At 50.0% G+C, this 12009-nt stretch overlaps 1 protein-coding gene across 3 annotated transcripts in view; it reads left to right on the top strand.

Moving 5' to 3' along the window:
• RCSD1 (RCSD domain containing 1) overlaps window positions 1–9727 on the top strand; it is a 63556-nt gene extending 53829 nt beyond the window's left edge. For 2 of the 3 annotated variants that reach the window (XR_013449817.1, XR_013449818.1), the window contains 3 exons: window positions 1274–1969; window positions 3236–7875; window positions 8478–9727. Coding sequence is in view for 1 of the 3 variants with exons in the window: in XM_036076755.2 (XP_035932648.2) it covers window positions 1274–1969; window positions 8478–8510 (729 nt within the window). In the remaining 2 variants the exon portion in view is untranslated. The remainder of the gene's footprint in view (window positions 1–1273; window positions 1970–3235; window positions 7876–8477) is intronic. The other variant, XM_036076755.2, reaches the window with a different exon arrangement.
• The last annotated feature ends 2282 nt before the right edge of the window (window positions 9728–12009 follow it).

Genomic DNA, 12009 nt, shown 5'->3' on the forward strand with positions numbered 1-12009 from the left:
CTAAGTCTTGAGTCTGCTGGCTGGGGATAGGGCAGAGATCCTCCAGCTCAGGGTAATGGAGAGACCCCTGACAGCAGAGAGGAACCCAGGGTAGAGCCTCCTTTCTTCACAGGATGATCACTAGGGAGGCGGGCCAGGAGGGAGGCGGGGCCGCCTGTTTGTAATGGGGTCCGGGGTTGGGGGGGGTGTTTTAGGGCAGCAGGGTATATTCCTGAACCCTGCTGATTGTGAGGCCAGGGCCAGTCCTTGATAGCCTGCAGGGCTGGCCACACCATGGTCTCAGGAAAGAGCCTGGGAAGCCCTTATTGACTCCAAATTTCTGAGAAGGAGCTAGGATTTACAAATACCAAAACGTAAGCCAATGGGAAAATAAAACTTACAAAAATAAGATTTAAGGTTTATGAAATAAGATTTCATCTACATATAAAATTTTAAAGGACACACCACTTGAGTAAAGTACGGCATCCAAATAAACATTTCCATTGCACTTCTGGCAAAGTCCGGTGGGCCTAGATGAGGCCCGAGTGATCCTGAGATTCACACACTTCCCAGACAGGAGATGATTTTGGGCAGCCCTGCTGGAGGCTCCTAAGGCACGGCTTCTGCTCATAGCGGACCTGAGCCCAGGAAAGTGAAGGTGTCTGTCTGTGCAGCTTCCCCGGGGATTAGCCAGCTCTGCGGAGGCCTGGGAGGGCCAGGCTGGGGAAGGGGACGAAGCTGGTCACCTGCTGTCCGGCTCTGTCCCCATGAGGTCCCTGAGCAAGGCCAGGCCATCTGCAGGCCCTTAACCCTCTTGTCTGTTGGATTCACCTTTGTCAAAGTGAAATGTCCTAAATGTTAAAACATGACTCTTATATAAAATAGAGATAGATTTTATTCAGCTTGTCGGATTTGTGAAGAAACCTGTAATATGGTAAAGTTCATTCAAAGAACATTCAAAGAGCTGGTTATTTATAGGCAACTGAAAAAACAAATGTTAGAATTAAATTGCTAAATTAGACACCAAACGGATTAATGTTTTACAGGATAATAAAAGTATAGGTAGGTTATCATTTTTAGTGGATGGAAAGCATTTGCGTCTTCACGAGGCAAAAACCTACTGGTTACCCTGTGACTTCACATAGCACACAGGGGTCCGTTCTGCTGGAAAATCAAATGGCCCTTAAAGGCTGGCTGATGAAGCAGTGCCTTAGACTGACATCGAAAGACATGCAGTCCCCTTCTTGGCCTTTTTCACAGGTTGTGGATAATTTCTCTTAACACGTTCTTCCAGGTGCGGACGAAGGGCTCGATAAAAAGGCGCCCTCCCTCCAGACGATTCCGAAGGTCTCAGTCGGACTGTGGGGACCTGGGAGATTTCAGGGCCCCCGAGTCATCCCAGGAGAATGGTGCCAAGGAAGAGAATGGGGATGAGATGTTCCCATCCAAGAGCAAGGCCCTGGGTTCCCCTCCACCCAGCGAGGGGCCGGTGGCGGAGGAAGTGGGGAGGCAGCTGGGGTCTCAGGAGAAGCCTCCTCTGAGGAGGACGTCCAGCAGGACGGAGAAGCAGGAGGAGAAGGGCAGGGCCATGGAGGAAGCCCAGCATCCCCACAAGGCTGTGGGGGGCTCTGAAGAGGAGGCCAGCCCACATCCAGCCACAGGGGAGGCCGTCCAACCAGCCCAAGCCTCCAACCCAGAGGCGGTAAATGGAGGTAGGAGCCCCAGAGAAGAAAAAGCAGCCGGAAAAGAGACAGAAAAGTCTGAGGAGGTGAAGGTGGAGAGGGCAGGAAATGAAGAGGAGGAGCCCAGACAGAGGAGCCAAGACACCAAGGGGCCGGTGGACGGAGCAGTGGGGGAGGCCTCACCAAGCCCCCCTGAAGGGGTGGAGGGCCCCCGCATCCCGGAGCAGGGGAAAGACGAGGAAAAGGATGAGGAAGGGGCCGTTCTGGAGCCCGGCTGCAACCCCCACCATGAGGCCCCCAAGCCCGAGGTAAGTGGCCTGCACGGTCACCTGGGGAGGCCAGGGCCAGAGTGTGTCTGCTTATACTTCCTCACAAATCAGCGCGGGTGTGCAGAAACGAAGGCCCTGTTGCAGATGGTGAGGGGACAGAGATACAAGAAAGGGAAGCATGTGCCGGGCTCTGTCCGCCTTCCTGCCCACTCGGAGTTCTGGGGTGCTCTGGGGATGTATGGAGACCAGGCCCGGATCGGTGACAGGCCCGCACACAGCTACTGAAGGCCCAGGAGGCAGGGCTCGGGGCTCGGCTCACTGCTGGGGGGCTCAGAGATGAAGGGGGTGCACCTTTCCATCAACTCAGGCTAGCACGGGAGACCAGCATCTCCTTAGGGCACACTGAGGAAGGCGGAGTGTGGCCGTGGGCAGGGGGTTCTCTGGGGGAAGCCCAAAGCACAAGCGAGGGAGAAACAGTGTGTGTGTGCGCGCGCGCGCGCGCGCGTGTGTGTGTGTGTGTGTGTATGTGTGTGTGTGTGCATGTGTGTGGGAGGAAGCTGGAAAAGCTTCAGGGTGAAGGTGGCATTCGAGTGGGGCCATTTGAGGAGGAAGCTTTGTGTTGGACACCAAGTGCACAGAGGAAGGGGTACCTCAGTCCCTGCCCACCCCCACTTCCTGGCCCTTCAGCAGCCCCCCCACCCCCACCACCACCATTCCCAGGAAGCCCTCTTGAACTCACCTACCTGTGTTCAGGAGCAGAATGCCTTGCTGAGACTCAGCTCCACAAGAGAAGCTCAGTGTTCTACCCTCCACCCCCAAACCTGACAATCTCATCAACAAAGTCACCCCCCAGTGCTTCGCTTCCCCCCTCCATCAGTACATTCACTCACTCACTCCTTCACTCAGGCGGCCATCAGCTTTCTACCAGATCAGCCTCTTACCGGGCTTCCTGCTTCCTCATTTTCTGCCTATATAGTTCATTTCCATATAGCAACCAAAGAGGTGGGTGTGTGTGTGTGTGTGTGTGTGTGTGTGTGTGTGTGTGTTTAGATCATCTACTCATTGCTAAAGTCACTCACCTCTTATGTTAGCTTCCTAGGGCTGCCATAACAAATTACCGCAGACTTGGTGGCTTAAAACCATAGAAATGTATTTTCTCACAATTCTGGAGGTCAGAACTCCAAAATCAAGGTGTTGGCAGGGTGGGTTCCCTCTAGAGGCTCTGAGGGAAAATCTGTCCCATGCCCGTCCCCTGACTTCTGACGGCTGCTACCAACCCCTGGAATCCTTCCTGGCCTCTTCCAGGTCCTGCTGGTGGTCGGCAGTCCTTGGCACTCCCTGAGTTGTAGACCCAGCCTCTGTCTTCGCACGGTCTTTCCCTGGCTCTGGTGTCTCAAAACTGCCCTCCTTTCTCTCATGAGGACACCAGTCATTGGAGGTGGGACCCACCCTAAATCCAGAATTGTCTCATCTTGAGGTCTTTAATTACATCTGCAAAGATGCCAGTTCCAAATAAGGTTATATTCGCAGGTACTGGGGGTTAGGGTTGGACATATCTTTGGGGGTATGCCACCCCCTGTGCCTCCCCACCCCCTGTCCCACGGCTTCCCGGTGCACTCAAAATCAAATCCAAACCCTTCGCGAGGCTGTTGCCCAGTTGTCCCTGACCTTTCCCCTCACTGTGCTTTAGCCATGCCAATGGTTATTTTGTTCTTCAAATATACCAAGATCACTCCCTGCTCAGAGCGCTGTCCTGCTGTTCCCCCACCCCCCGCCCCCGAGACATTTCTCCTGACCCTCACATGGCCCCTTCTCACCCATCCTTCAGATGCCCCTTGGGCCTGTCTGGACCACCCGGTCACTCTCTTGGACTATTCTACTCTGCCATCATGGTGCATATCACTATTTCACATGCTCTTATTTATTTTCTTATCATCTCTCTTTATTCTTTTGCCCTCACTGCATCCCCAGCCCCTACCACTGAGCCTGGAACACTGTAGTTCTTAAAAAATATATTTGTTGAGTGAATGAGTAAATTTTTTAAAAGAGAGAAAATTGCTTGACCCAAAGGAAATAATCTCTAATGATACAACTAGAGTTATAAGAAGGGTTGATGTGTTCGGAGAGGGGCTCACCAGGGGCCCTCACATTATTCCCACTCAAACTAGACTGGGGAGAAGAAAGTAGTAGGAGTCCCAAAGACACCTGAGGTGTGGGTGAGACTCCTCTGGGTGGGCTGTTAAGCAAAGATGCTTCACATTTCTTCAGCACCATCCATCAAAATGAGTGATCTGATCCCATCAGCCTGGAGCTCTTCACCAGATGTCCAGAAGGCAAACACTTGCCTCAGATCCTCCCTTCTTTTTGAGGACGAAGCCAGCGAGTCCACGTGGTCACCTGCCAGGGGCGGCTCCACCTTAGCTTCAGGCTGGGAGGTGCCCGTCTCGCCAGGAGAACTTCCCACAGCACTGGTCCTGAGGCGTTAAGGAGTCACCTTGGTTGCAAAGCTTCGGGAAGGTCTCCTGCAGAAACTGGAGGAGCTTTGGAACAGGCTCCCCTGAAACCTCTTGAGCCACCTCTATATTCCCAGCCTGGCAGAGCACTGGCCAGGGAGCAAGATGCCCACACCCTCGCAGGTGCTCTTCTTCCGAACAGGAAGCCCAGGGAGGCACTGAGGACATCCACCCACCACCTCTCCATGCTTTCCGTCTCCTTCTCCGTCACGGAGACACAAAATCCTGACACCCTTAGCCCAAACCCCTGGTTTTAGAGAGGAAGGACCTGAGGCTCCAAAGGGGAACACAAGTTGTCCAAGGTCACGGAGCTCAATGTTGACACCATGGACGCCAGCTGAAGGCTTCGGAATCAGGGACACCACACAGCACCTCTCTGCACATCGGCATCATTTATTCAATCTGGGAGGGGCGTTGCCTCCCATCCTCTCTTGTCCTTGTCAGGCTCGGTCAAGGTTAGAAGCAAGAAGCCTCAGGCAGTGGTGCAAAAGGACTCGCCGGTGCAGTGATGGTGAAGGGGGCTGCTTGGGTCTCGGCTTCCCTGCACACCCCATGCCTGTCCCAGGCCTTCCGTGGGTCCGGCAGAGGCAGCAGACGGCTTCGCAGCCCCCTGATCTAATCCGCATCTGGTTCTTTGATTGGTAGAAATACATTGATCAGAGAAACTAATTGGAATCCCACTCGACATTTACCAAACAGCAGTTACCCCTGGCACTATGGGACTTACTGGGGGTTCCAAGATGAAAAGGACAGAGGCATAAACAAATAGCAAATAAGGACAAATAAAACAAACAGATGAACAAAAAACACAAATAATACAAGGCAGTAGAAGAAATGTGATTCTTCCCAGGAACTTGCTATGCTCTGTGAAGCACAGAGGATGGGGCCGTCCCTTCTTCAAGGGAGAGAGCAGGGAAAGGCTTCCGACAAGGCCCCAGGTATCAGCCGTGTGAAAGCGCTAGAAAGGGTTAATTTCCTAGTGCATAGCCCCTCACGAGTATTTCAACGTTTTATGCTTAAGGAATGAGTCATTCTGGGAATTTCAGTCACGGAACAGGCTGGATATATCAAATCCCAACACTTGGGATTCTGCTTCCCCCTGGAGAGAGGGCACTGACTAGGATCCAGCTCCCATACTGTAAATAAATCAAACAAGTGTTTCTCCAGCACTCACTATGTTTCCAGTACTGTGTAGGGCACTCAGGTATGCCAAAGATAAACTTCCCCAAGCCACGACATTCAAGACGTTTGACATCACATTCAAGACCTTGTAGGACCGACAGTAACCCCTGACTTCCTAACCGCCTGGTTCCCTTGCTCGTCCAAGGCATTCTCCTTGATTTCTCAATATTTGATTTGAAATGTCTTTCTCCCTCAGCTGATGAGATACCACTTTCTCTTGAGCCTCAATTCTTGGCTTTCTCTTCTCACTTCTCTTGGGACCACACTCCCCTGCTTTCCCTCTTCAGCCCCTCCCTTAGCCTCTGGACCGTCCTGCCCTCCCCACTGACCTGCTCTCTCTTTCTGGATCAATCCACAAAGCTCAGCCACTCTCACTCCACATTCTTTGCCAAGCAGCCCGGACCCCTTATGACCTCTTATCAAGGGGGCTGAGCCACATCCATCTTCCCCCGCTGCCTGGAAACTCACTCACTGCATTCTATCAGCCTGTTTTCACCTACCTTCCTCAGTCACTCTTCCCTCATCCCCACGGGCTCTGCAAATGACCTCACCTCCTATGTGAGTGAAAGGAAGGGCAGCCTCGTCCTCTCAAAGTACGAATCCGAGGACAGGTCCCTTCTTGACAAGACAAACCCGCATCGGCTGTGATCTGGCTTCCCCCAACTGCCATTTTCTGGACATTTTTACAGGACATTTGTGGAGTGTGTCTGTGCATTTTAAGTGAGGGGTCACACTAAGAATTTCCCATCCATCCAGGTGCTCTTCCAAGTTTCTAGCTCCTCACTAGCTCACCCCCTTCTGCCTATAGACCTTGCTCAGTTCTCTCCAGTCCTAAAGAAAAATCCCCCGAGTCTGTCCCTCCCCCACACACCCAGTGCTGTTCCCCTCCTTTGTTTCTCCTTGTGATCTCACGCTTCTCTCTGATGTGAGGCTCACAAGTGCTTCCCTGCTTCCCTGCCACCAAAGAGTAGGCATTCTTACCTCGGTGAGGTGTCAACCCTGCCCCTGAGGCCACCTGCCACCGTAGCCTCTGTCTGGTGGGCCGCCCCACCAACTCCTCTCCCTCCCTCCCTCCCTGTCTCCTCAAGAAGAACTGCCACATCTGACCTTGGCAGTCTCCTCTGGCCCCCACTACCAAGCTCCAGCCATCATATTTTGTGAATGATCCCTAAGGTTGCCCCTCACCATCAGCCACTGGGCCACTCCTGACTGCTTAGCACCAGCCTGGCCCTGGTCCCAACCACACACCAACCGACCTCTGTGCTTGGACACCTGCCAGTCACTCATACTCAAAACCAAACTCGTCCTGGGGCGCCTGGGTGGCTCAGTTGTTAAGCGTCTGCCTTCGGCTCAGGTCACGATCCCAGGGTCCTGGGATCAAGTCCCGCATCGGGCTCCTTGCTCAGCGGGGAGCCTGCTTCTCCCTCTGCTGCTCCCTGCCACTCTGCCTACTTGTGATTCCTCTCTCTCTCTCTCTCTGTGTCAAATAAATAAATAAAATCTTAAAAAAAAAAAAAAGAAAAGAAAAAAACCAAACTCGTCCTACTTGCTCTGTTTCTTCACTTGTATTCAACTGAAACCCCACATTCCTTTGTTATACTCACCCATTTCTGCTAATGAGGTGCTCATGTTTCTTCCACCTCCCTGCCTAATCAGCCCCCCAGGTCTTAGGGGGTTTGCCAGGGAGGGCCTTTCACTTTACCTCCTGCCCCGTCTCCACTGCTGTGACCCCTTCCTTATCTCTACAATCACAACTCGCTCCTCAAGGAATTCCTGGTCTCCAGACCCACCCTATACATTAGCACCAAATTCATCTTGCTGAAAATGGCATCTCGGTATCTACTCTCCTACCCGAAACCCTTTGATACCACTCATTGGAGAATCGAGTTCACCCTCCTCCCCATGCTGAACTTTCTCCCAGCCTTTCCCTCTCCCCCATCATGGGGCCCATGACTCCAGCCAGCCTCCAGGACCCACCATTCCACAAGAGGCAACGCATCGTCCCACCCGTCCTGCCGTCCCCTCCACCAGAAACGCCCGCACCCCCGACTTGAGATTGCCCTCACTGCAGCCTGGAAGTCTCTGTCCTCCGTAGGCCTTCCCCGACTGCTCCGGTGAGGAACACCCGCAGTGACTCAAGCACCCCCTCACGCTCAGTACAGCGTGTTCCGGTGGCCCAGAGCACGTGCCACCTGATGCTGTGGACACATTCGTAAATGTCTCTGTTTCCCAGCCAGAGAACCCAAGGTGGTAAGGCCTGGTGCAGCCCCAGCCCAGAAGGAGCTAAAAGTCATACTTTGGGTTGAATGTTGAATAAATAGCTATTTTCCTGTCCTTTTACTAAAGTATCCACCTTCTATTTTTGATTCTTTGTGTTCTCTTTCCACTTTTATGTCACCAAAGTTTCTTGAGCAGTATAACAGGAAGATGAAATTGAGTGGGAATGAATTAGTAAGTAAGAAGCTGGGGCAGGGAGGGCATGGGAAGCCAGGCATCAAGGAATAGGCAATGTCACCTAATAGTTGAGGGCTCAAGCTCTGGTCCCTGGTTTTAAATCCTGACTCTGTTACTTCCTAGCTGTGTGACCTAGGGGAAGTCACTTGACCTTTCTGTGCCTTAACTGCCCCACCTGCAGAACAGCGCTAACAGAAGTACCTAACTCGTCTTGCTTTTGTGAGGAATACATGATTTGATGCTCGTAGAAACCTCCGTCAAGCACATAGCATTATTATTACCATCACTACTGTTAGTGTTACAATCCTTGCTGGATCTGGTATCACCAAGGAGGTCTGCTGAGCGTCAGGATTTCCCCCACTCTCTTCCTAACTCATCCTTTCCACCTGTGTTCACAGGATAACACCCCTGTCCAGGACACTAAAATGTGAAGAAGAGCTCACTGTGCCTAGTGATGAGGCTGCTGGAGACATCTCTTTCGAAGGAGCAGCAACAAGAGAAAGAGAGAATGAAGCCATCGCTGGAGCAGAATTTGGGGGGGGGTCTGGAGGCAGCCCGAGAATGTAGATTGCGTTGTTTCCCGTCTCCACGCCGAATGTTCCCTCGCAGACAAAGATCAGTCTGAGGGCAGCAGGCTTTAATCAGCTTGAGTTTGTGTCACTTGATGGACTTGGTTTAAAAAAGAAGGAAAAAAAAACTTATTTAAAACAATTTACTGCGGCGACAGCTCCCAGGGATACTGGTCAACCTGTGGGCCTGGATCCTATCCACACCCACCTGTCCCTGCGGCTGACCTCGGAACTGGATTCTAATTTAGCTTCTCAGATTTTGTTTTGTGTAAAGCGATAGCCTTTTTAATGTTCTGAAGCTTTTATGATTCTCAGATGGAAGTAAAAACTAATTTCAGGTGGCAGGAAACAAAAGAAAATCGCATTGCTGAAAATATAAATCCCGTAAGTTACAGAAGACCTTAAATTGTATCAAGACCCTTGAGACAACCTCTCAGCTTTGTCCAAATTGGAACTGGCCAACCAATTTTTAAAACCTTGGCCTGGAAAAGATACTTATTGCAACATTAAAAAATAGGTATCTGTTCCAGCAATAGGAACCTTTCCTGTCCAGGAGTTTTCCAGTGGATGGTACACTGGGAGGTGACAGGCTCAGTCCAGTGGAGGCAGGGAGCAGAGCTCCTGGAGAAGCAGATGCCAGGTGTCACGGCTGGGCACGCTGCCTTTCCTCATCCTGAAAGCAGAGCAAGGATACCTAAATAATGCCTACCCTCTGAGGTAGGCTGGGAGGATGAAATTTGCACTTTCCGAAGGAGATCCTTGAGCAGGGAGTCCATGTTGCCTGGGAGGTGCTTGAGTGTCTGTTTTGAAAGGTACATAACAAAAACATCCTTCCTAGCTTCCCTGGGAAGCTGCTCTTGAATCAAAGCCCAGACTCCCTTTCCGGACTCAGGAGGAGTGGGCTGGGTCTTCAGTCTGTTCTCACTTGGGAGCTCTGGCTTTAATGTTCTGTGTGGAAAATGCAAGGGGCTTTGCAAGGAACAGGGCCCTGACTACCCATTCCTTGACTAATTTCCTCTCCCCTCTTGATGCAAAGATGTTAATCCAAATAAATGTTTAATCTTTAGGGTTGGTTCTTATCCAGAGTTGCGTATTTCAGTGTCTCATTGTGCTGATGTGGCAGGTGGAGCGGCTGTTTGTCTGGAGGTCTGTTAGACCACTTCCTACCCCGACGTCAGAAAGTCATCCCCCGGACAAAAAGGCCTTATGTCACTGCTGGTACCTCAGCGTTCTCATCCCATTACAGTTTTCCTAGAACTCTGGGAGAGTGTTCATACTTGGGATATGTATTTTTTCAAAACTTTTTAAATACATGCATCTTCCAAAAACTTGTAACTTAGTCGAGCCCAATATTTTAAGTTTTATGTTTTAGCGGAATTTTGGAGATAAGTGTGTTTCAGTTATTTTGAGGTCAGTATAATCCATCTCTATCCATCCCTCCCCCCATCCACCCATCCATCCATCTACATCTGTCCTTCATCTATCCATCCATCCATCTACATCTGTCCTTCATCTATCTATCCATCTACATCTGTCCTTCATCTATCCATCCATCCATCTACATCTGTCCTTCATCTATCCATCCACCCATCTACATCTGTCCTTCATCTGTCCATCCACCCATCTATCCACAGAGATGTGTACCCCCGAAACAACACATGCTTTTACTTACATACGTCTTTGGGTTGTTTATACACACAGTCTAGTGAATGTGTGCATGATTGTGAGCGTGTGTGACAGAAAAGGGGTATCTGCCACTTTCCTCTACTTGAAAAAGGAATGGACCAGAAAGCATGGGATGTAGACGTGAAGATGAAACTATTTTTTCGTCTGGAAGCACAACAGTTTACAGCAGCAGATGGTTTTATTCAGGCTTCCCTAATAGGCTTGAAGGAAAACACTGATTTCTTCATAGCCATAAGGCTCAAGAGTCAGAGTCATTCCTCCTTTACCTCTGTCTTCCGGCTTGAATTTCATACTGTGTCTTTGCTTTCTCCAGAAAGGGAGCAAGGGGGGAAAAAAACCCTGGATGCTGTGAAGGGAGATGCCAATATTTAATAGGGGGCTGTTATACTGTTTCAGCTGCATGTGGAACCAGGTAGCCAGATGACCACAAGAAGCCCAGGGGCCTCAGAACTCCACTCTCCTCCCTGAGGTCCCCCCGCTCAAACCTCAGTTTGCCAGTCAACTAGACACTCAAAAAATAAAGGGATAAATTAGTAGAAAGGCAACCTGTTCATCATCTTCTTTTGATTAGATACTCTTGAGAGTGTAACAGTTTAACACAGTTGAATGAATGAGGACATTCAGTTGCTAATGAAAGAAACTGGCTGATGAAAACCAGAAAACTGTATCTATGAATATCTCTCTCTCCCTCCCTCCCTCCCTATATACGGAATAATATAAATTAAAAATCTATGGATAGACCTAAATACAATACTCAAGCAATATCAGAAACCTCTCTTTGTTCTTGGTCTCTGCTTTCCTCTATGTTGGCCATATTCCCAAGCCGGCTCTTCACAGCCTGCAAACCCAATGGAAAGAGCTTATTTTTTTCCAATAACACTGGGGAAAAAATCCTGCAAAGGTTTTCTATAAACCATGTGTGGATCACCTGTTCATACCTGAACCAGTCTTTATGACCAAGGAGCTGCGGAGATCACACTGGCCAGGCCTGGGTCGTGTGACCTCCAGAGCTAAGGGCTAGGTAAGCCAATCCTGTGCAATCTGCAAGGATTCTGAATGGGAACAATGGGTGTCAAATGGGGTGCTGTTACCAAAGGAAATTATGCTGGAAAAAACAAAAAAACCAACAACAGATGTGTCCAAGAGGGCAAGCCCAGACATACCAAAGTACTATTCCATTGTTTACTAAAACATTAAATTTTGTTTGACACCTCAACGAGTTCTAATCAACTTTGTGCTCTATGGACCAGGTAAAAATAATGTGACCAGAATGCTTCTTTGTGATGTATGACCAGGTGGCGTCTGAAGATATCAAGAGCACTGAGCAAAATGCAAGCGCTACTGAAAGTGGAATTCGTTTTCATAAGCCACCACTGAATATCAGTCTCATGATTTCATGTAATAATATATGGCTGATCCAGAGCTAACCTGGGGCTCCATGAGGGTACAGTTGATGTCTGTATTGTTCATTATGCACAGTGCCCCATGCAATATAGGTGCTCAATAAATAGTTGTTAAGTAATGAATGATTGCACTGATGTCGGGGCTGGAATAGATTACTTTCAATATCGATCACTGCCCAACACCTCCCTCATCTGATACCAGAGGCCTGAAATATCATAATCAGCAACTCTTCCACTGGCTTCAGTCTTCTTTCCCAATCAAAATGCATATC

Source organism: Halichoerus grypus, chromosome 7, assembly GCF_964656455.1.
Source record: "Halichoerus grypus chromosome 7, mHalGry1.hap1.1, whole genome shotgun sequence".
Classification (NCBI taxonomy): domain Eukaryota; kingdom Metazoa; phylum Chordata; class Mammalia; order Carnivora; family Phocidae; genus Halichoerus; species Halichoerus grypus.